The sequence below is a fragment of the Oncorhynchus kisutch genome, linkage group LG8 (genome assembly GCF_002021735.2).
Source record: "Oncorhynchus kisutch isolate 150728-3 linkage group LG8, Okis_V2, whole genome shotgun sequence".
Classification (NCBI taxonomy): domain Eukaryota; kingdom Metazoa; phylum Chordata; class Actinopteri; order Salmoniformes; family Salmonidae; genus Oncorhynchus; species Oncorhynchus kisutch.
This window is the reverse complement of record NC_034181.2, coordinates 63,365,291-63,390,599: the sequence shown is the minus strand read 5'-3', so window position 1 is coordinate 63,390,599 and position 25,309 is coordinate 63,365,291. Positions and strand designations below refer to the sequence as shown.

Sequence of the window (25,309 nt, the reverse complement as noted above, 5' to 3'; positions counted from 1 at the left end):
CATCCATATTGTCTTCCTTCATAGCATTATATATGAAGAGCAGTACTGCATTAGATATCAAATATATCACAAATACACGTGTGAGAAACGGCAGAATAACATATCAGAGAGAGATGGCCAGGAATCCCCCCCCCCCCCCCTCTCTCTCTCTCTCTCTCTCTCTCTCTCTCTCTCTCTCTCTCTCTCTCCTCTCTCTTCTCTCCCTCCCTTCTCTCTCCCTCTCTCCTCTCTCCTCTCTCTCTCTCTGGTGTTGCAGTGGCCTGATTAGCACTATATCTGCAGAGAAGCAGACTAGTCTAAATATAGCCAATAAAAACAGAGAACCAGCCTCACCATCTAGCCTGGCCCTGATGGAGAAGGGGGAGGCCGTGCAGACTGGACCCTAAAGTGGGCCTACCTGCTGGGGGATCATGTTTTTGTTTCATGCCTCTGGCGGGCAGCTAGCTAGCTTGGCACTTAGACAGAGAGGACCGTGACTGTTCTGTGCTGCTGTGTCTGGCCTTGATTAGACCCTCCTAATGACGTGCCTCAGTGCTGCCGGCAGGGGGCTGGAAGCCCACACTCACACACAGACACTAGAACACTAGAACAGCCTCCCTACTGCTAGGCTGCTGGGGTGGGGACACAGGCTCATCTCAGGCCGTCCTCCTTGTGAAGGACACTTCTCCCTCTAGTTCACTATGACAATAAGTAGCACTTTAATCAGTAAGGTAAAATGGACTCCACACCCAGGGAACAATGAGATTACGTAAAGGACTCTCACATCGGGTGCAGAAGCCTCTTGATTGATTCCACATGGTCCTTATAAACTACTGGGATGTGCATCAAATCGTGCCCTTCAGTCGAGAACAAACACTTGGTTAATCATACACTTAGAGGCGACTTGGTAATGGTTCCGAGAGAGTAAACAACAACAAAAGGGAGAACAACCTTTGCTGCTAGCAGTCCCAGGGCTGTAGAGAGCAAGGAGAGGATGGCAAGCAGGCAGCCTGTCTATCTGGGATTTGTAATACATGACCAGGAAGCAGAAGATGTCGTCCATCATCGCTCTGTCCTCAGTAAAGCACGATTATATTTTGGGTTCTGGGTTCTGATGGGGAACTAAGCTCGTGTCATTTACTGTATAAGTAATATTATTCAAAAATCAATGGGTAAATATAATTCATTTATAAGTCCAAAAATAGATAGCAATTGCAGATTGCCCTTTTAAAGCTGGCTTAATGGCTTAATGCCCCGTCCAGAGACGTTGCCTGGGGCAGTGTCCCCACTCTGTCCTCTGGCTGATGATTGCTCGGACATCCGTTGGCTGTTGGTTTGTTTGTCAATTCAAACCAAGTCAAAGAAGGAAAGATAAATATTTGCATTGTGATATAAACAGAACAAAATCCCAATTTTGAAGCTGTTGGGACAGGTCTTTATCAATAACACCTCACAATACAGTGCAGAGCGTTCGATTTGGCTGCTGGGGGGCAAGAAAAGCTTGGATAAAAACGTGCCATTTTCAAGGGATTGTTATATAAATGTTAAAACTATTTGTTTTTAATATCATCACATCTTGAAGAACATACTCAGAACGACACAATTCCAATTATACAGGAAGTAATTGCATTCTTTTCCCAATTAGTAAATATCAATTGATCATGTATTTTCAGATACGTGAGCGTAGGCTATCCATTTGGCATGTTCTGTGGCTAGTAGCTAGCTAAGAAAACAACGTGTCATTTAGACTGCTTCATCAGAGATGAGACTTTTAGAAAGAGCTTGACATCGGCAAGTCCTCATCCTGGTAAAGTGTCAGTCAGACTACTGTCATCACCATTGGTAAGAAAATCAAACCATATTTGGATATAGCTTTCTAGTTTATCCCTTGAAAGTTAGCTTGTTAACTATCGATATTGACGTGATCTGCTATTAGCTAGCTAGCCAATTTGACATGGTCCATCAATCAATATAGCCCATGTCTGTCAGCAGCAACAGTGACTAAAGACTCTTAAATTTTGGGGGGGAAGGTGATCATGTTCGCTAACTTCGCTAGGTAGGCCTACATTGGCTGGAGAAAGAGAACATTAGGCCTACTTACCACTATGTTTAGCCAACTGTACAAAGTTTCTAATGGTAGTTTGCAAAGTAAACATTATCAGCTAACAGTACATTGGCAAATGCGGCCTTCAGCTGCTTGACAGGCAGAGCCCAAAAAGGATGGGAAATGAACCTAAACTACTCATACTTGTCAGGTACAGTTCATATATCAATCAAATATCCAATTAATGGTGGCCAATATTGAGATATACAGTGCACATCGAAAAGGATTAAGACCCCTTGACTTTTCCACATTTTGTTAGGTTACAGCCTTATTCTAAAAATGATACAATACTTTTTTCATCAAGGATCTCTCTGTACTTTTCTCCATTCATCTATGCCTCAATCCTGACTAGTCTCACAGTCCCTGCCGCTGAAAAACACCCCCACAGCATGATCCTGCTACCACCATGCTTCACCGTAGGGATGGTGCCAGGTTTTCTCCAGAAGATGATGCTTGGCATTCAGGCCAACGAGTTGAATCTTGGTTTCATCAGACCAGAGTATCTTGTTTCTTATGGTCTGAGAGTCTTTAGATGCCTTTTTGGCAAACTCCAAGCAGGCTGTCATGTGCCATTTACTGAGGAGTGTCTTTAATCTGGCCACACTGCCATAAAGTCCTGATTAGTGGAGTGCTGCAGAGAGTGTTGCCCTTCTGGAAGGTTCTCCCATCTCCACAGAGGAACTCTAGAGCATTGTCAGAGTGACCATCGGGTTCTTGGTCACCTCCCTGACCAAGGCCCTTCTCCCCCGATTGCTCAGTTTGGCCGGGCGGCCAGCTCTAGGAAGAGTATTGGTGGTTCCAAACTTCTTCCATTTAAGAATGATGGAGGCCACTGTGTTCTTAGGGACCTTCAATGCTGCAGAAATGTTTTGGTGACCTTTCCTAGACCTTCCTCGACCTTCCTTAACACTTCCTCCTGTCTCGGAGCTCTTCCTTTGATCTAATGGCTTGGTTTTTGCTCTGACATGCACTGTCAACTGTGGGACATTATATAGACAGGCGTGTGCCTTTCCAAATCATCTCCAATCATTTGAATCTCCCACAGGTGGACTCCAATCAAGTTGTATAAACATCTCAAGGATGATCAATGGAAAAAAGATGCACCTGAACTCAACTTTGAGTCTCATAGCAAAGGGTCTGAATATTTATGTAAATGTGATATTTCAGTTTTTTATTTTTAATAAAAATGATTTCCTCACTTATCTGAAAATGCATGATCAATTGATGTTTACTGATCATGAAAAGAATACAACCTTCCCACAACTTTCTAGAAATGGTGCAGTATAGTTGCTTGGCTTTGGAACATTTGCAGCACATTTAATAACTCTCTCTATCCTCTATTTTGTCAAGTGTGTTCTATCTAATTGACCACACCTGGTGTTAAGGAGTGCTTGTTTCCATTGAAATGGAGTCTGTTTAAATAGACAAAATTTAACAGCTTTGTCTGCATAAAAAACATGGCATGTTATCTCCATCCTGGTGGCACAGTGGATTAATTCCATGGATAGAAAACAGAAGACTATAGTTTTGAATCTCACTGATGCCATGTCACAAAAATTTAATGATAAATGCCTAAGGACATTCATTTCCATATATCCTCTCTGTGCTTTTGGAGTTTGGAGTTCAACAATGTTTTATTAGAAGTCTTATTGAAACATTCAGTGGATGTTTTCAGGAAGTTATTAAAAAAACTCAACATAACCTATAATTTCCACCCTCAGAGCAATAAAACCTCCCAGAGTAAGACCTCCGTGCAACCTAAAAATAAACCTTTCCAGAACAGGCTACATTTTCACTTTCATTCTCAGAAAGTAAAAAAAAAAAAAACATTCAATTTTACCGGTCAAGAAACATATAGCTTCGTTCCCAGAACCAATGGGAAACCCAAGACGTATGTTCCCACAACTTCCAAGGAACCAAATGTGTTAGCAGTGTTTATTGTAGTGTTAAATACTGGCTGTGGTCTGTGTGAAGTTGTATTGCTTGTTTTTAACGACTTCACACAGCGGGTGGATGTTGTTTGGTCTTGATTTGCAACTCAAAGATCCACTACTGTTTCCAAACACGGTTGTTAGACTATTAGACCGTGTGCAAAGTTAAGGGTTGTAACTTTTGGCTATCCAACTAAGTTTGTTATTCCTCAAGGATACTCTGTGGTGTACTGGAGTCAGAGAGCAATAAAGTATATTCTGCCCGAGCTAGCCTCCCAGATAAAAAAAAAACATATTTGTGAATAGAAAAGTAGGGTATATTGATCTTGTTAACCTTTTTTTCTATGTTTAGATTGGTACTAAATGCCTCACCCATAAAGCTATGACTATTCCAAAGGCTAGTTCAGATGTGTTTGACGTTGCCTGGACATCAGAAGAGCTAGTACAGCATCAGAATAAAACAAGCTTTCTGAGAGCCATTGAGTCATTAAAAAGTCAAGCTGAACATGAAAGATTGGTATGCAGAGGGATTTTGGATAGAGACTCAGGGACACTCAAGTTATAGACATCCTCTGTTGTACATTATAAGCCATTAGGCCAGTTTTGTCACGAAAGAGTGGCTCTGCAGCAACAGGTAGGGGTATGACAATAGTTTGGCATTTGGATGGTTTATTTAGTCCCTCACTACATTTCAGCTTTATGTCTTACATATTTATTGTTCTGAGGCAGGCGGGCATGCAGCAATGGGTTGAGAACAGCGTGAGGTAGTGTTTTGCACAGTGTCTATCTAATTGCCTGACCAACAGTAGCTACAGTAAGGCCTCGTTCTAACCAGATACAGTACTCTGTCTCCACACTAGGCTTTGTTCTAACTAGATGCTCTGTCTCCACACTAGGCCTTGTTCTAACCAGATAGTCTGTCTACACACTAGGCCTAATTCTAACCAGCTAATCTGTCTCCACACTAGGCCTTGTTCTAACTAGATGCTCTGTCTCCACACTAGGCCTTGTTCTAACCAGATAGTCTGTCTACACACTAGGCCTAATTCTAACCATATAGTCTGTCTACACACTAGGCCTAATTCTAACCAGCTAATCTGTCTCCACACTAGGCCTTGTTCTAACTAGATGCTCTGTCTCCACACTAGGCCTTGTTCTAACCAGATAGTCTGTCTACACACTAGGCCTAATTCTAACCAGCTAATCTGTCTCCACACTAGGCCTTGTTCTAACCAGATAGTCTGTCTACACACTAGGCCTAATTCTAACCAGCTAATCTGTCTCCACACTAGGCCTTGTTCTAACCAGCTAATCTGTCTCCACACTAGGCCTTGTTCTAACCATGTACTTTGTGTCCCCACACTAGGACCCATTCTACCCAGCTAGCACATAACATTCTGAGAACCATATGTTTCTTAGAGTTTGGTTGTCCTTTGGTTGTTTTGCATGCAACCTTCCCATAATGTTTCCTACAGGTGTCCTCATGGTTATATTTAAAGCAATGGTCTCAAGTTTTTCAGAGAACGTTAAGAAACAACGTTCTTCTGTGGGAATTTCAGTACTTTTTCTACAGATTTCTGCCATTTACTGGCCCCAAAAAGGGGTTAAATATGGGTAAAATAATGAAAATAATTTCCTGATCTCTCAGATATTGGACAGACACTTCAAAACAAACTTTATTTTGAAAATGATTTTGACAATCTGTTTTGCCGTGTGTGAATATGTTATTCAATATGTTTCTATGGGCTAATAGCAGTAAGGTCAAATTCAATGTTTAATCAAATCATTTGTAAATACATCTTTTTTATATCTACAGGGGCCTTTTTACAGGGGCATTTTAACACTGCATTGTTCTTAGCCCTGAGCTAGACTAGCTTTTCCTGTGTTCACACAAGTATTTCTTAACCCTGGGTTAAGGATTCACCGTTGTATTCCAAAGCCCTGGGCAAATGGACAAACACAACATGCGACAAACATTCTATCCCTGACACGCGACCAATGTTACAAGCAATTGAGCACATTGTTTCTTCTTGCTTCTAGCCTCGCATTTTATTTCCAACAGTGATGGTTTGTATAAACCTCGGAAACAAATTCAATCTCGCCCTTGTACAGAAAATGCTGTGCATGAACGAGACATTAACATTTATCATGGATATATCCAATGGAATGTCAATAGAAGCTATGAAAAAATACATAAAATGAGGGTTTGCTGCCCTTCCAGCTGTAGAGTTTGTAGCTTTAGTTGGCTAAGTGAGAAGACATTAGCCAGCCTGCATAGCAACCATTTTTGTTAGGCATAGCAACCAATCTTTTTGTACAGATGAAAGTTTTAGTTTTGTCCTCAGATGGAAGAAATAGTATGAATTTATTTATCAAACTCATTACAGGCATCACGAGTATATGTCAATTAAGTGACAGTACAGATTTTGTGATTGGACAGTGAGCTATCTAGGTATTGTTCTTGACCTTGTTTCACACTGGCTATTTTGACACTGTGTTTCTGGGGCTAGCCCCGAAAAGTCGGTGCTAACCCTCCTCCGGAGCAGGGCCCACTAGATCTGAGCTAAGGTTGGTGCTATCCCACTTTAGAATGTGTAAATGCGAATACGTGCTTAGCTCTGGGCTAAAATCTCCCTTAGCCCAGCACTAAGGAGGCTCTTAGCCCTGTGCTAATGTGCAGTGTTAACGCGCCTAAATAACAGTGTAAGAATGGTATTTAAAAACATCTACATTCCATTCTCAGGATCAACAAAACTCTCTCTATCCTCTATCATGTTAAGTTTGTTCAGGTGTGTTGGCCGCGTCAACAAACTGGCCACACCTGATCTCAATGAGTGCCCGTTTCCTTTGAAATAGAGTCTGTTTGAATAGTCTAAAATGAACAGTTTTGTAAATTCTAATTGGAACATGTTCAGAACGTTATGTAATCACTGTAAAATAACCTTTAATTTCTGTTCTCATAAAGTTAATAAATCCTTGCAGGAAATCTTTCAGCGAACCACAGAAGAATGTTCTCATACCCTCCCTGCAACCTAAAAATTTACATTCCCAGAACAGACCAAATTTTCACTTCCGTTCTCAGAATGTTTCAAAAACCTTCTGTTTTAACCATCAGGTAACTTATGGCTTTGTTACCAGAACCAATAGGAAACCAAAAACTTACATTCCCACAACTTCCAAGAAACCAAATGTGCTAGCTGGGTAACTAGATACTCCGTGTCGCCACACGAGGCTTCGTTCTACCTAGACACTCTCCACACTAGGCCTTGTTCTAACTAGACACCATGTCTCCAGAGCTCTGCTCCACTCTTCAAACCAGAACCCAGAGCTTTTAACCTCAGGAGCCCTGGGGAGGGAAGGCCCCACACGTCCCCTTCATCCCTCCCTCCTGCAGCTAGGAGAGGCCAGAGTGAGACCGTATATCATCTAGTCAATCATCCAGAGATATGCCCTTCACTTTAACAAGTCTGAGAGCATGTCTGCCATAGTCTCTCTGCCATTTGTTCTGCAGAATTTGGGGTCAGAACAGTTTGCGTTGAGCTGGACTGAGCTTCAGAGAGTCTTAAGACACTTCCTGCCATAGTCTCTCTGCCATCTTTTCTGCTCAGGACACGTTTGAAAGGAGGCAAAGTTCTGTCCCAGCAATTAGCAGTCAGAGTTAGTAATGGTGTCACCTTGGTCCAGTTGTCTGCCACTGGTCCAGGCAGTGGGGGTAAGTTTTTGACGGTGTGTGAATTTCCCACAGATGCATGCGTCTTTGCGTGCCAGTGAAAACTATCTGCAAAGGTGTCATAGCCTACAACCTTTGGCCACAGGCATCAATTAGTGTTGCTGGAAAGGAGTGTATGAGACATTTACAGAGACATTTACAGCGAGTGTACGTGCAAAGGGCACAGTGTCTCCTGTTGGTGTCAAGGTAAAGCACTTTCAAACAAGCTTTTAAAACAGACAACACTCCTGACTGTCTCTCACGTTGTGTTTTTCCCATTGTGCAGATTTACATCATCCCTACATCAGCACCACTGTCATTTGTTCTTCACACACCATTTTCTTCTATGTCCAAACCAAAGACCAACGCCTTTATCAAAATACCCCAAATACTGCTCTGCACTGCACCACAATTCTTAAAAAGGTCATTTTAACTCCCTCTACAACTCTTCTTTACCTAATAATTGATTCAATTAAAAGAAAGAACATTGAAAATAGTTGATGCACTTTACAGATGGCATACTTTTGCCTTTTTGGATGAATGCAAGACCAAAATGCAAGACCAAAATGGCAGCTTTGCTGTTCGTTCATCACTCTGCGGGACTGAGCTCCCATGAAATCTCTCATTGATCTTACCAACATGGTATGATAAGTAGAAAGATGAGGCTGTAATTTACATCGCAATTGAGAAAAGAGATAGCATTGCTGCTTACATCAAGGCTTGTTAAGGAACACTTTAATTAATTGGGGGATGTGGGCACTTCACTGAATGCATAATGCTCCATGAGTTGAACATGCAGGACAAGTCAACAACCCAAACTAACCTGCAGTTCATGACCACGTCCGGATTTACCTGATTAGCACGGCTACGGATGCAGATGCAGATGGAGTTTTTGATTGTTCATCGGGTAACTCACATTTATGTCACCACTGCATTGTCCCCTCACACACAAATGAACCTGCTTTCCCTATGGTCCATAGCAGATGGGAAAAGACAGAGTTATGCTATTTTTGTATAGTCAACCATGGCACACACAAGTGAGGTTGAGACTAAATGGATGGGTGGATATGGATTTGGTGCTCTGTAAAATTGAATGTAAAGTATGCATGTAAAGGCATAAAAAAAGTATATCTGGTCTCAATACTTGAATAGCTCTACTTAACATGAAAAACAATCATGCTTTTGCAGTTTCAAATATGTGAGTACATTCATACATTCATAAAGACCTCAGTTTTGTCCACATCAACAGTGAGATTATTTTTGCCTACTAAATCCTGTATCAGGAGGGCAGCGACTGCTGTGAATACCCAGTGTGGATGCAGGAATGACTGGTGCTTAATAGTCAGGCCCAGTTTTTATTGTCATGCATCTGCCACTGACTCACATCCATAGAACTGTAGACTGAAACATGCTGACCCTCCTTCCTGGTCCCAGGCATGGTTCTGGGAGTAACTGCTGCCTGTAGCCAGAGATAAGCTCCCCTCTCTCTCTCTCTCTCTCTCTCTCTCACACACACACACACACACACACACACACACACACACACACACACACACACACACACACACACACACACACACACACACACACACACACACACACACATTCTCTTGTCCTTTCTCTGTATTTCACAGTTTTCTGCAACATGTATACTGTCTGCACACTTGCAGACTCGTTCAGTAGCTACTGTAGGTTGCAGGAGATCTGATGCTGTGCCATTGTCCCCCTGTAGCCTGCTCTTTGTTTTTTGTGCCGATACAAACCGAACCCCGAACAACAACAGGTCAACACAAACAATCTTGACGTTGGGCAAAGCACTTCATCACCCTGGACTTTCTGCTCTGCCAACAGTAACAGCTGATTCTGGGGGTTATATGTATTCCACCCATGACCTTAATTAGCACAGTGGAGATCTCCATGGCACCACTGTGGGCCACCCCAACCCCCATCCCTCCTTCCTTTATTTCATCCCACGTCAACTGCAGCAGCTCTCAGCCAAACAAGGACAGCTAGACTTTAAATGCTCTGCCAATGAGTCATGTAGTTTGCCTTTTGGCAAGTGGCAAAAGCACACAGAATGAATAATCAACTGAACGCTCTGGGTCAGGGGCTTAGATTTATGTGACGGGGGAGAAGCTTTAGCTCTGTGAAGGGTCATTGTAGTCATGATACCCCTATACTCCATCCATCCCTCACCCTCGCCACAGTGTGCTTCGAGATCCATCCATATCCCTCTCTACTTCCACTGTATTGATTAAACACTCAGGCAACCTAATGCCACGGATGGATATTTTAAATGTAAGAACATGATCAGTGATAGTACAGGAAGAATGGGAAACGGTTGGCGCGCTAAAAGAATGACTGTACCTCCACTTTACTTGCTGACGCGGCTGCAGGGTGAGCGACTTATTATTTGTTCCCAAAATCAGAACACATGAAGTCGTTCTTGCAATTTCTCCATCAGCTATCTATATCATTTCCACTGAATAATGTCTGCACCAGAACCAGGAGCAAGGCAAGGGAGACGTGAGTCATAGTTGACATCAGGACAGTGGAGCTGCTTTTCTTGTCAGTCTCTTGTCAGCCTCTGTAACTTTACATACAAATAGGGATGTCACTTTAGAAGGGGGTGTGTGTGCACCCCCTAGAGATCCTGCATAAACTCTGCCATGTCACCTGGAAGTAAGCTCAACTCACCCTAGACTATTAACAACACAGAGACAATATAACTAAATATTCACTTCCAGCCTGCAGGTGTAAGAGTGTAGGCAGAGAGGGACTTGGTATGAAAGCTGTGCTCGTGGCCCTGTTGTGGGTTGGGGTGAGTCTAGGTTCAATGAAGGTGGAGGTTAGCAGGTGACTGTTAGAGGGTGACACACGCAACCCGAATGCCCTTTCATACCCTCACCACCACTGTCAAATGACAAAAATATTAATCATCAAAACAGTTTGTTGACACATCCTTTCCCCACTGTCTGCTCTTACCTGTGTCCCTGAATAATTAATCTGTCCCCTCGTCTGTCTGTGCATCTTTCATCTCCGTCCCCACCGCCCGCCTGGTCGCCTGCCTGCCCGCCCGCAGCTGACGCCTGCATCTGAACACTATTGACAATGACAGTGGTGGCAGTCATCCATGCGGAGCCAGGTGGCAGGCGGAGTGTGACTGCTACCACAAGGTTACAGCAGCACATAAATAGTCTGAGAGAGGGGAGGTTTGGATCTCTATCTCTCTGGGTGGAAGGAAATGTCTGGCTGAAGTTCCAGGCCCATGCTCCTGCAATCAGTCACCAATTGTACACCTATCTCTATCAACTGATCTGAGGTGGGTTTCTCAAAACCTGTGTGCACTAAGATCATTGCTCATCCTTTGCCTACCAATGGACTTCAGATGATTGTAGTGCTTCAGAGGTTTTGGAAAACTCACCCCTGCCTTCTAAGACCCTATTTAGATGACATATGTACACAGGCTACTCAGGAACAGAAATTAGGTAATGAATGACATTTTAGTCTGGGGATTCTGGGAATAATACTGCCTTTATAACCAACTGTGATAAATAACAGTTGTGAAGTCATAATTACAAGTTGGGTGTATTCACATGCTTGAACTGGGAAATGCCGTCAAACACGGAGGTCATTGAAAGGCTTGTGATTGTTTGATATTTTTTGCCCATAAAAAGCTGCTTTCACTTTCTAAATCAATAGGAAGACGAACAAAATCAATTTTGAACAATTTGTATTTTGTTCTTACTATCAACAAACACTGCTGAAGATGCTGCCATGCTTGTTGTCTTACTGACAGATGACGTCGGAGGTTACTAATCATCATCAGTTGGAGGGGTGTTCAAGTGGATTTTTCCCAATCGTATGCTGGTATTTACAAAATTACGAGATGTTGTGAACGCTGCGTTATCTTGTTCATAGACATTATAGGAATGTCTACATTATAGGAACAGTATTTTTGGCCTACTAAAATGTTACTGAAATATTGTAGAATAGTGGACCATATGGTGTTGTCAGGAGGGTGTGAAGCATTAAGATTCAGGTGCAAAATGGTGGTATACAGTCAGGTCTATAATTATTGGCACCCGTTGGTAAAGAATACATGTACATGCTCAAACATTTTTTGTTTTATTCAAAAAGGGACCAATGGAGTTAAGGTCGACGGCATCATGAACTCTACCAAGTACCAGGACATTTTTAGCCAAAAACCTGGTTGCCTCTTCCAGGAGGCTGACACTTGGCCACAAGTGGATCTTCCAGCAAGACAATAACCCCAAGCATTAATCAAAATGACAAAGAAATGGTTAATTGACCACAAAATCAACATTTTGACCACAAAATCAACATTTTGCTCGAGTCCATTCAAACCACTGATTTTCAATAGGGTTCAAGGCTACTTGAAACCCATTGAAAATCAGTGGTTTGAATTGAAGAGAGCAGCCCATAAGAACAGATGAAGGATATCAAATATCTGGAAAGATTCTGTATGGAGTAATGGTCTCAGGTCCCTCCCAATGTATTATCCAATCTCATAAAACATTTGAGAAAAAGGCTCAGTGTCCTTGTCCTCGCAAGGGGGAGGCTGCTAGAGTATTGAAAAAAGGCAAGATTTTTTTTTTATTGCTTCTGAAAGAAAATAATTTATCTGAGCGAAAACATAAAATAATACAATTCCCAAATGTTTTGGAGCGTACAATACAGCTCAGTATTTGTATTATTTATTTTATACAGTCTTTTTTGCTCATCTTCAACAAGGGTGACACTAATTATGAAGCACCTGTAAATGAGGCAGAAAAAATTCTAAGCCTTGATGAAACATTGAGTATGGCCTCACTAATAGTAATTAGCCCATAGAAAAGCTTTAAACATCACATTCATACATGATATTTAGTGGGGGGGGGGGGACATTTTGTACATTTTGTTCTTCTTCACATACAAATGTTATTAGTACAAACTCCAGTGTGATCAATATGATCATTTCTCTGTTTGTAGTTCTTACTTTTTTTATCCTTTAAAGTGTCAGCCTAAGGGTACATATGGCATAAAGTGTGTAAATTGACATTAATATTGTACCTGAACCCCCCCCTCCCCAACAAAAAAATTACAAAGCAAACAAAAATGTGAGTATGATTTAAAGTATCTGTCCTATATCTGAGAGACATAAAAAAGCTCAAGATTTGTGTATATATTTTTTTATAGTGTAATGACCCATACTCCTATGACGTGGAAATGCCCTATCCAATTCATCATTTTTTTTGAGTGAGTGCATGTTCGTAAGGGGCTCAACTTCCGATGGTGGGGTCACATTCATTTGTAGCCGGACACTACAGACAGAAGTTGGTACATCGGCAGTACCAACTTCAGATGAGTCCCGTGAAGCTTGTGGGGGGGTCATATAGCAAAACTGAGAATACCATCCCGTTTGTGAGAGTCTTAACTTTCAAGCCCAAACTGTTCGGACTCTGCAAACGATTTTATGAGAAGACCGATTTTCTTGATGTCTCCTGGTCTGACAAACACCGCTGTAGCTCTGCCATCTTCCACCACAGAAGCAGAAGGCCGACATTGGCGGATAGGGTGGATTGAGAAGCAGCCCATGCTAAAAAGATATCTCTATCTTAAACCAATGGATTTTGATGGGAATATCGATTTCCACGCGGACATCAAATCTAGGGGGTTGAAAATGAGCACCTGAACATGTTAAAAGGCCTAAACAGGTATTTTATCAATTAGCAATTCCCTTCACAATGAATACTTCTCAATAGTTGTCATATTAATGACCAATACATAATACATTACAACATATCAGGACATAACATCACATAATCATTAACGAAGAGCCTATAGATGTTAGGAAAACCTGCTGTATACAGTATGTGGATGTGATTGTGACTGTGGGCACCTGCAGGATAATTGCTGCTGGATAAGACCTTCTGAAATTAGTTCTATCCGGAGTACTTGGAACGTCAAACTCTGACGTCACTCTATTGAAGTTGGAATTTAAAATGGTTAAGGTAAGGGTTAAGGTTAGATTAGGTTAGGTTAGTTTAGTTTAGGGTTAGGATTAAGGTTAGGATTAGGGCAACAGGTTGGCGACACAATGTAAGTTAACTTCTAAAATAGATTTTACAACCTCTTCTCGTGTGTGATATTCTGTATAACAACTGCGATGCATATTAGTCTACAAAGGTTTTAGTAAAAGGACTATGCTTGAAAACACGTGCACATTTTGCAATCTGAGTTTGGTGCCAAATCAAGAGGATATGAATGGAGTGGAATGTCTCACTTAAAGGGCACTCCGGTGTGAATCATCAAAAACATTCATAAAACCGGAAAATAACCAGACAATGCATGCCCGGTCAGATAGGCCAACAGCCAGAATTGATCAAATGAATCAAATGCCTGATTGAAAGGTTTTTAAAGGTTTGAGGTCGCAGATGCTTGGTTGCCTGCTGTTAAAGCTTTTGATAGGACGTTGGGCTTCTCAGAACAATCACATTATGGGCTCATTCTAAACTGGGTCGATTCATGTTACCCAATCATAGCAATGCAGTTATTAATATTTTGCCCAAAACCACGTGAGGTTTTGTAGGTTCCTCAGTCTGTCACAACGAACCATAATGTAATAGTGATCTAGCTTCCCCGAGCGTTTCCCTGGTCCAGCCGATGGAGAGAAAAAATTGGTCTCTTGACAAGTAGGTCACCTACTGTATTAATTTGGGTTGCTATTCATACTTTCAGACACATTCATAACCTACATGTCTCCAATTTCTTCTTTGGTATTTGTGCCCCTTCAGTGCAGTGACATTCAACCTTGCAGACATTTCACTGGAAGTCCAAAGAAAATGGTTTTGTCAGTGTGAGTACAGTATGCTCAGAGACCATCAAGTAATGTAGCTATTCTATTCCGGGGGCCTGCTTGTGCACGTCAATGGATGCCATTTTTTCACACCATTAACTACAGCCCACTGGTTTTATTCACAGCTCAAAGATAGGCCAAAAACAATCCTAAAAACGCCCACAAGCACAATTGCTAAAATTGATATAAGCTGTTTCAACCGGTCTGTCGCCAGCCTGTACAGCAGGAGGAACCATTATCTCTCTCTCTCTCTCACTCTCTCTCTCTCTCTCTCACTCTCTCTATCTCTCTCTCTCTCTCTCGCGCTCTCCCTCCCCTCTCTCTCCTGTATCCTCCCCTGGAGGAAGGGGAAGGGTTGCAGCTTCACATTATGTACAAAGATGCATAGCAAGCCCCCTCAATCCTCTACCTCATGTAATGGTATCTAGTCCCAGATAGCTGGCGTTGTAGAAAAGATATGTGGCTTACCAGGTTGATTTGATAAGGGCCAATTTTGTACCTCGCCTGGGCTCTAACCAGGAACTTTCATTATCATCTATGCTGAGTGCAAGGTCCACAGAGAAGGAGAGTTCAAAGGGCCTGCTAATCCACTGGGTTTTACAGGCATGCTGGGCTGGTCAACACACTGGCCCTGCATCTTAAAGTAGCTGTAGCTCCACAGCGGTGCTTGGTAAAAGAGGCTCAGGGGAACGGTATGCCAGCCTGGTGCAGTTTTCTTTTCTCTCTCCTCTCCACAGCTCCCTCTCAAGGTTAGAAGCCACTAAAGCTTTAACTCTTTATGTCCCACTGCTAAGGTGTCTCTCTGTTTTACTATAGGAGCATTATGGGTCATTCTGAGGCGGAACTAGCCAGGCTACTGGTCAATGAGGTCATCCGAAGATCACATCCGGGTCACTGACTGAGGAACACAGGTATGGAGTTGGGGGGGGAGGGTCAGTACAGATGATACTGAAGTGGCCCTGTCGTGTTGTTCATGTGTAGAATTTAAGGAACTTTGCTTGGAGGCATAATATCACCAAGTTTAATTGGAGAATTTAATATCAGCACACAAAGGAGGTCAGACAAGGTGGAACAAATTGACATAGTATTGCTTCACTTCTGTTTTATCTCTGGTTGTACGTGACGCGATAGGAAACCCTTTGGCCCAGTTGTGGCAGGTTTAGTGATCCTATCAACTCTCAGAGGTGACGGTAAGCCTTCAGCATAGCCCAGTGAACTCCATGTGCTTGCAGGGCAGCTGGTGAGCGTTTCCCCAGCCCCTCAGCTTGGCCAAATCCTGCCCTTAATCTTCAGTAAATTGCCTCGCTAGTCGCTACCAGCATGCTGGGCTGGGGCACCCTCACTGGAGAGGCCACAGTAAACTGGGCAGTCAACCTAGGAAACTGGCAGGGAAATGGAAACAGTTGCTTTCTGGGAAACGGTCCACCAGGGCACAGAGACTGATTGTAATTTGTGATAAGTGGGCTCAGGTAAACTAAAGGAAACCAGCATCACCACCTGCAGCGCTAACACATGATTAGTTTGTGCTCACAGGGGCATCTTTTTAACACATACACTGTAGATATGATTTTTTTTTATTCAACAAAGACCCTTCCAATTACGGCACCTGTTCTCACACGGAACATGTTTTTTTCAGACCTGAGAGGTTGGGTTGGTGCACCAATTTGCAATTGTCATAATTGTGCTGCTAGGCAATGAGTGTCACTGTGACTGCACACCTAGTGTCCACCCTTTGACACTACAGCTGTCAGGTGGCCTCGTCCCTGCCACGGGGCACTGTCGGCAGGGGAACAGAGAGCAAACAGAGGAGAGGATAAACGTCCACTGCAGAAACAGCAGCCTTTGATTTGGATTTAGGGCTTCCTGTGGCTACCTCTATGTTCTGACCATATTTGAGCGGTGCTGAGCTCTGTGGCGGTTAGCCGAGTGTGCCGACTCCCTTGCCGTCCCCCACCGTGGTGCTGGTGCCCAGTCCAGACTGGATCAGGACGGAGGCCCAGTGGCTCTCTGACTGATCTTCAGCCAGCTGTTTATATTTTGTATTCCTCCCACCGCATCACACGGGGCCCAAACAATGCACCGTTTATAGAACGCCACAAAACATAAAAGTTCTGATTTCTGCTTTCTAATCAGGTTATTTACATGGCTTTTTCCTTTGTCCATTTTCATTTTTGCAATGTTCCCTTGATTGTTGCTAGATTGAATCCCGAGCTGACAAGGTAAAAATCATTCTGCCCCTGAACAAGGCAGTTAACCTAGGCGGTCATTGTAAATAAGAATGGGTTCTTAACTGATTTGCCTGATTTGCCAGATCAGTGATTGTGCAGCCAGACTCCGAGTTCTAAGAAATGGTGCATATTGTACTCTGCCAGTGATAATTGCTCTAGGTATTTCTTTCTTCCCTCCTCTCATTAGCTACCTTAATTCTTGCTACTGGTTTTCATGGCCGCCCTATTTGCATTTTCCTCTCACTGAGCATGGAAATCTTCCGTCCTCTGCTATTCGTATGATTCTACATAATGACTAGCTCCACATAATAACAGTTCCCTATTCCCTTTAGGTGCCTACCACTCGTCTCTCTCTGTATTGCAGCGTGCCAGCTCTTCCCCTCCACTCTCCAATCTTTCTGTTCTTACCGCCTCATTTAATGCTTTCAATTTACCAGTCTTATATCTCTCTAATACCCAATATGGATGTTTTCTTACATTTGCTATTCCTCAGCTATTTGAAATAGCTTTTATTCATTTGGATTCAGTTTTAACAAAAAAATATATTTCATGCTGCAGAGGATGCTGTGATTTTCATTTGGTTCCATTTTTGGCTGTCAGAGATTGTAACGGTAATGTTGACATGATACCCCGAATTAAAACATTCCTCTACAGCTGCTATTGCTGTTGATGTGTGGAGAGTATATTATCGGTGCATTTCATTTTGGAGTTTAGATTCTGTTTTATTCTTTCTGTGAAATTGCATAATGGGATTCACAAATGTGACACAATTGAATGGCAATGCTGGAAACATCATACCTTGAAGCGCGGCGAGTATATATAGCTGCTGTAATACGTTTCTGTATGTAAATAAGATCAATGGCATCTCTCTATGTGATTGCGCTGCCTTCTAAACTGACAGTTGTTATGATGACTTGTTCTCTACGGCTTGGTTTAGTTTTATGTATGGTATGTAATGTTGTTTGTATCATGCCTCCATCTCCTCTCCTGTCTTCACACCTACAGCACAGACCAATGGCTGAAATGAGATGAGGCAAGGCTGTGGGTCTAGCTATACTATAATTGCCAGTTTTAGATCCACTTCCCCAAAAACTATTTTGGCTCTGCCATGGTGGCTCTACTTTAACCCCCTTCTCCTAAACTCTGTGAAGGCATGGGGCGACGTTACGATAGCCTCCCCTGCTGTGGCCATGGAGCATGTCTGAGATAACCCACATACTGAACGCAGGGCTGGGCCCGGGGCCATGTACTGTCCTGGTCCTGTATGACCAGGGTTCAGGCCTGGCTGTGGAGACAGTCATTTATGAGCTGTTGATACAGTATGTGGACTGACGGGAGCTCTGCTTGTCTTTAACCCTGAGAGCTCTGAAATCAGGCCAGCTCCCTACGGACCTCTAGAGATAATCCTATATTTATCTCTGCTGCCTCCGGATCGCCATACGCCATCAGGCTTCTCCAAACACCATCCTCCAACATGGAGTGATGATCCACCACCCAGTCAGTCCAGTTCAGTTCACATTCACTCACCACATTACCCTGACTCCCGTTATTGAGTTATTTATTTGTTTTTCTTAACAGAGCCAGTAATTCATCATTTATTTATGTGACAGATGTTATCTATTATGTTATTCATTTCATGTGGCCAAGAATGAGAGATTTTCCGGAACATTAGGCAGCCATGCATCTGCCGGTACATTGAGCACTAATGCATTTTTTCACCTTTTCAACGTTTTGCTATTAATACAGTCCACAATGGAATAAATGAGCAAATTGCTAAATATTGATACTACTGCCACTACTGCTGTTGTGGCTAACACAATCTCTTGCTACCAATTTCAATATTTCTATTTGTGTTCCCTTCAGAACGGATGATACATCGGCTGCTATATTGAATCCTTTTTGGGGCTCTGAAATAAGAAATGTAATACTGTATATGTTGGTGCTGGCAGAGCTAGACAGAGGTAGCTAGTGTTTTTGTTTATAAATAGCTCCAGCCAGCATTATTCCACTTGCAGAAGTCCCATAATCATCAATCACTAGAGCACCGGTGGGGTTTTTTGGACTCAGAGGGAAGCGTGAGCTGTGAGTGAGCGGTGTGGAGCGATGTGAGCCGTGCCCTTGCACCTCTCCCCATGTGAGTACATAAAGGAGGAAGTGGGCAAAAGACTGGGGGAGTCTGGGGAAGGTGGTGGTGATGGAGTGAGTTATGACCCCTCGCCCTCCCACCCTCCCCTTGGTCTGGTCGGACTCTATCCTCCCCTGGGTCTCCAGGGCACTGGGCGTGCCCCCAGCCCCTCACTCCTGGCCCCCTGATCAGAGGGAGGTTGGGAGGCAGGTAATAACATATAGGGTGGGGTTGGAGTGGGGATGTGTCAGAGAGCCACTATTTACTCAGAGAGAGAGAGAGAGAGAGAGAGAGAGAGAGAGAGATGGAGAGGGAGAGAGAGTGAAAGGAGGGAGAGAGGGAGAGGGGGGAGGACATCCTCTGGACGAGGGGCAAGATAGCAAGGGGGCAAGATAGCTTTGCATTTACACATGTGTATGCACATTGCACACACAGGTACATACACATGGACACCCACAAAATACACACACACATACACACACATCAATCCTGCATTCTAATATCAATGCATTTTTCAAAAGTACAGTAGACATTCCATAAAGACCCACACGCTGTCACACACTATATGATCCACGCACATATTCTTCCTGTTTGTTCATCGCTTTTTGATACAGACACACACTCTGATCTTTTCATCGCGTTACCATGGCAGTTGTGAAAATACAGTAGATATCCAGCTGATAACAAAATGGTTACGTAACTAGTGCAGTGCCAAGTCCTGTGTCTTACCTAAGCACACCTCTTCTCTCCCCTGTGTTTCTGTTGCAGCCCAGATTCCTGGCTCTGCCCTGCTTCCTCTACAGCCACTATTTAAAGAAGGTTTCATAGGACGCTGAATACATCTGAACGACACTTATCGTTGTGTACACGATGGTATCGGAATTAGCCCTCGAATGCCAAAAGGAAGATGGTATTTCTAATTACAGAAGCAGAAACCGATGTTCTCCTGCCACCTGCACCCAAGCCAAAGTGATGTCATCTTCAAATCCTAATTAAAAGCATCTCTATTCTGTGAAATGCATTCTATACACTTCATTAAATTCAACCCTCTCAAGGAGTAACTCCCCCATCTAGCTTACTCCTCCAGCCCCCACCCCCATCCCCGGAACCTCGTCCCCAGTAAGGTGAGACAGTGGCGCATGCTGCCCGCTATAGTGCCTCACCTCCCGGAGTTCCTTGGCCACATCCTTGAGCTCTTTGAGAATGCCGTCCAGCTGGTTGATCACCATCTTCATGTGGCTGCGGATGCGTTCTCTGGGGGTCTGGCTGGGGGTCTCAGAGGTGTCCCGGGCCGGAGCTCTGCTGAGGGACATCCTTCACAGGGCGACTTGGGGCCAGGGGCCGGCGGGCTGAGGGCAGGGGCGGGGGGGAGCCGATTCGGGGTCCATGTCTCTGGCCGCGAGGAGCCTCAGTGCTACTGATCCGAACAGGGGCCCCGGCCACGCAGGGAGACCTCAACATCTTAAAAGCCCCTGGACAGCCAAAAGACCTTGCCTGGCCTGAGCGCTCAACCCCCTGGCGTTACCCTCCGCCATCCATGGCTCCAGGATGGATTGTACCAAAAATGAAGCCAAAAGAAACATAAAAAAACTCAAGTTAGATCCACGGAACAGGAGGATGATGAAAAGAACAGGAGCTAAGATGGTGTGTGTGAAAACACCTTATATAATAGTGTTGAGCTAGAGAGCCTACTCATCTCATGTGTCAGTGTGTACGTTTGCATCGTTCTCTGAGGAGGATATTTATTTAGATCGTCTGTCAGAGGAAGTTGCTATTTTCCCCTCCCACTCACCTTCCTTTACAATCTTATTTAGCTGGTACGATGCAGTGACTTGGTGTCAGCCAGGTTACTGTAAAAGAGTGCATCCCAGGTTGTCAAGCTGAACAAGGGGTTCATGTTCAGCCTCCCCTGTAGATCAGAATATCCAAGCAAAGAAAAATAGAACTCCCAGCGGTTGGTCATTTTTTTTAATGATCTTGGTCTACATTATTGGTAGGCAGTAGGGACAAGCTTTGGATTCTAAATATACTCCCTCAGTTTGGCATCTGTCTTTTTTAGGGAGAGAGGAGAACAAATCCTTTTGAAAACAAGAGATATTCCTCCTGTGTCCTCCGCCGTGCAGTGTTCCCTTTCTCTTAGAAGTGACGGGAGAATAAACTAATCTTGAAGGAATAAAGAAATAGCCCACATCAAAAGCAACTTCTGCACCCATCCATTTTATGTTCAGATGATGCCCGACATCTGTTGTTCATTTCTCGTCAAAGAGAGGAGTAAGGAAGGTAGGAGGAGGGGTGAGAGTCTCTCTGTGTGTGTGTGTGTGTGTGTGTGTGTGTGTGTGTGTGTGTGTGTGTGTGTGTGTGTGTGTGTGTGTGTGTGTGTGTGTGTGTGTGTGTGTGTGTGTGTGTGTGTGTGTGTGTGTGTGTGTGTGTGTGTGTGTGTGTGTGTGTGTGTGAAGAATGTCCAATCTTTTGTTCAGTGGCAGGGCTTAGTCCAGGTGGCAAGAATGAGGATAAACGGACATCTTAGTGAGTAAAATGTGACTAATGAATAGAACGTGCAGAGGAAGAATGACAAACCAACATGGTGATGAACCAGAGGAGGTGAAAGAGAAGGAGGAAGAGGAGGGTCCTTCCCCTGGCGTTAGGGTGACTTGCGTGTCCTTCGTGCCCATGCAGTGTCCCAAATCCTGCCCTTTCAGATCCGACTGTTGGTCCACTCTGGTCTGCAGGGGTGTGCCCAGAAACCAGACACCAGAGAAGATAGGAAGAGACGATTCACTTCTCTCTTTCACTCCCCGAGTTGTTGCTAAGGGAATCCAGCAGTCTGCCTGGTTGTGCTGCTGATTGATTCATTATATTTCCTCCTTCTTTGTATCTGTGCATTTCTCCTTTGGTGAACAGTTTTCAAAAAGGCAGAAAGCCCATCTCCATCCAGCAGTAAGAGGTAAATCCCAGTAGCGCGTCCCCAGGGACAGCCGGAGCCCAGGCACAGGCAGGGGGGCGAGACACACACGGAATCCAGGCTGATGCTACTGCCAGAGGGCAAGCTGGCCAATCACACATGACACCTGGAGAGACGAGAAGGAAAGCAGTTGTTTTTTTCTTCCTCTCTCTCTTTTCTCCTCTCTAGGCTCAGCAGCACTGCAAATAGAATACAACAGCAATAGAGCAAGGAAGAGAGGGAGAGAGAGGGAGGAAGAGAGGGAGAGAGAGTGAGGGAGAGAGGGAGGGAGAGAGGGAGGCAGGGAGGGAGAGAGGGAGAGAGAGAGGGAGGAAGAGAGGGAGAGAGAGGGAGGAAGAGAGGGAGAGAGAGGGAGGGAGAGAGGGAGGCAGGGAGGGAGAGAGGGAGAGAGGGAGGCAGGGAGAGAGGGTGATAGAGGGAGGGAGAGAGGGAGAGAGGGAGAGAGGGAGAGAGAGAGAGGGAGAGAGGGAGGCAGGGAAATAGACAGGAATTAACTGCGGTGCTGGAATTTGCCGATTTTTTTAGCTGCTGTGAAAATGCACATCTAGTCTCAGCAGGACTCTTCCACCTTCCTCTTATTAACACCAAAACACAGACACACACACACTTACCTTCTCTCTACATCAGCAGCTGTAGCTGTGTCCAGGGCTTACAGTCTATGCTCCTCTGTGATACTGACTGATTAAATGCACAGGAGGATCATCCAAGCCACACACATCCTGCTAGTTCTCTCTTCTCAATCTCTCTATCAAAACACACACTGACACCCTCCTCTCTTTCAGCCACACACTCACATGCTCACACACACACATATTATACTCCCCGACTTGTTCTCTTTGTATCTACCTCTCTCCCTACATCACTTACTGTCTTCCTAGAGAAAGCAGCTCCAGTCAGAAGGCGAAGAATTAATTCAGTGCCGTGGCTCAATGGAAGGAATGAAGGAGAGCATGTGGAGGATGGAGATGTGGAGGAGGAGGCGGGATGGAGGAGGAGGCAGGATGGAGGAGGAGGCAGGAGGAGGCAGAAGTGGAGGTGGGCGGAACGGCCCTGACAGCAGCACTCTTAGACACCAGAGAGAGGAGGCGGCTGAAGAATAGGGACCAGCAGCAGAGTATAGATCCGGCTGCTGCTGCTGCTGATGATGCTGAGGCTGAAGCTGTTGCTGCTGTAGATGCTGATGCTACCGTTGCTCTAGTGACGATGCTGTGGAAAAGAAGAAGCCACTCGCCATCCTCATCAACCCTGCCAGCGTCAGGAAACAGCAGAAAGAGCTACTGCGTACAGAGCTGTGGAGAGGATCTGTATCAGTCAGAGCCCTCTGGAGGCTGCTCCTGACGCCAATCTGTCTCTCTCTCTCTCTCTCTGTCTGTCTCACTCTCTCTCCGTCCCGTCTCTCTGCCCCTGCGCCCTGAAGTGTCCTCGCTGACTGCCGGATGAAGGCAGGCTGATGCCAAGGTTTATCGTGAGGCTCAGGCTCCTGCCAGCACAACTTGCTTTGCTTCTCCACTCTGACTGTGTGGAGGAAGGAGGGGCCTGGCGTTTTAAAGGCACAGCACTAGCTAGGTAGCTACAGTCTCCTCTGCCTGGATCCTCTCTCCCCTCTCTCTTTCCCCTCTATGTATCGCTCTAACTCTCTTTTCTCAGGATGGACTCTTCGTCTGCTCACAGACAGCCGACCCTTCACTAGGGAACGAGTGTCCAAAAATTGCTGGCTGTTGCATCAGTAACACACAAAGCAGATTGGGGTTGTTATGACCTCATCAGAGAGGGACTGCATTACCTTCCCTCTCCCTACTCTCCTCATTAGGATGTTTTGATCATATCATCTATCTAACCCCTCCAGAGGCAATTATCTTAATGTGAAATCTGTAACAAAAGCACGTTGTGTCTTTTAGCAAAGCAACAATGGCATGTTTTAGCGGCAGCTTTCAGCAGGTAGTGAATGTAGGTTTCCTGTGGGTTTTTGTGGGTAAGTATGCTAAGAGGCCTTGGCATTCTTTTGCATAATTGCTAAGGGAGATGTGCTGGAAATCGAGGTCCAGATGAGTCTGAAGTGAGGACCAGTGTGGTTTGGACTGCCAGGATCACAGACAGTGTAGCACTTATTTGAAGGGCTAATTGGGAGGATTCTACAGTAGAACATGTATTCCCTTTGTACATTTGCTTTGATTAATAAAACATCAGCTTTGCATGTTCTCTTTCTCCTTTTGAAAACATCAGTGATAAATACTATACCATATTGAAATATGTCTCGGTGTACCTATAACTCTATATCTCTTAGATCAATACTTCATTTACATATGGTTATCAAAGCATTGACTCACTCCTGCAGGTTCATGCTCTACAGCATCCGTAGAGTACGACCCCACCTCACACAAGAAGCGGCGCAGGTCCTAATCCAGGCACTTGTCCTCTCCCGTCTGGACTACTGCAACTGTTGGCTGGGCTTCCCGCTTGTGCCATCAAACCACCTCCAATTTATCCAGAACGTTGCAGCCCGCCTGCTCATTCATACACTCCACTGGCTTCCTGTCGATGCTCGCATCCCCTACAAGACAATGGTGCTTACCAACGGAAGGAACTGCCTCTCCGTACCTGCAGGCTATGCTGAAACCCTACACCCCAACCTGATCACTCTGTGCTGCCTCCTCAGGTCTCTTGGCCCTCCTACCCATATGGGAGGGCAGCTCCCACTCAGCCCAGTCCAAGCTCTTCTCTGTCCTGTGGTGGAACCAGCTTCCCCCTGAAGCTAGGACATCTTCCGAAAACATCTGAAACCCTACCTTTTCAAACAGTATCTTAAATAATTATCCTCCTCACCTCAAAAAAAATCTAACCAGCACTTGCACTTGACCCCCCCCCCCCTCCCCTAGCTCTCTACTGATAGTTACTTTGTTGAGGAAAAGTGTACTTTCTATCCCTGTGATATGTGATTGTCCCACCTAGCTATCTGTAGATGAGTGCACTAACTGTGAATCGCTCTGCATAAGAGTGTCTGCTAAATGACTAAAATGTAAACATTTAAATGATTGACATCCTTGATAAAGGGAAAGCAATTTTTTAATTTTCTTAACCAGATAGGGGTCAAAATTGTTTTGAATACCTCACCTTGCGAGGATAACGGCACTGAGCCTTTTTCTAAAATGTTTTATGAGATTGGAGAACACATTGGAAGGGATCTTAGACCATTCCTCCATACAGAATCCTTCCAGATCTTTGATATACTTCGTCTGCGCTTATGGACTGCCCTCTTAAACTCAAACCACAGGTTTTCAATGGGTTTCAAGTCAGGAGACTGAGATGGCCATTGCAAAATGTCGAAATGTTTTTTGGCCTATTAACCATTTTGATGTGTGCTTGTGGTTATTATCTTACTGGAAGATTCACTTGCTGCCAAGTTTCAAGCTCC

General features: G+C 44.3%; 1 protein-coding gene across 2 annotated transcripts in view; it reads right to left on the bottom strand.

Moving 5' to 3' along the window:
- The window catches only part of LOC109895437 (inhibitory synaptic factor 1), a 48,800-nt gene extending 25,368 nt beyond the window's left edge, over window positions 1-23,432 (bottom strand). The window contains exons 1-3 of one of the 2 annotated variants that reach the window (XM_020489111.2): window positions 22,765-23,432; window positions 20,728-22,076; window positions 20,099-20,476 (exon numbers count right to left, since the gene is read on the bottom strand). In XM_020489111.2, the coding sequence (XP_020344700.1) occupies window positions 20,099-20,248 (150 nt within the window). In that variant the 5' untranslated portion in view covers window positions 20,249-20,476; window positions 20,728-22,076; window positions 22,765-23,432. Of the gene's footprint in view, window positions 1-20,098; window positions 22,077-22,764 lie in introns of both variants that reach the window. The other variant, XM_020489109.2, reaches the window with a different exon arrangement.
- Between the last annotated feature and the right edge of the window lie 1,877 nt (window positions 23,433-25,309).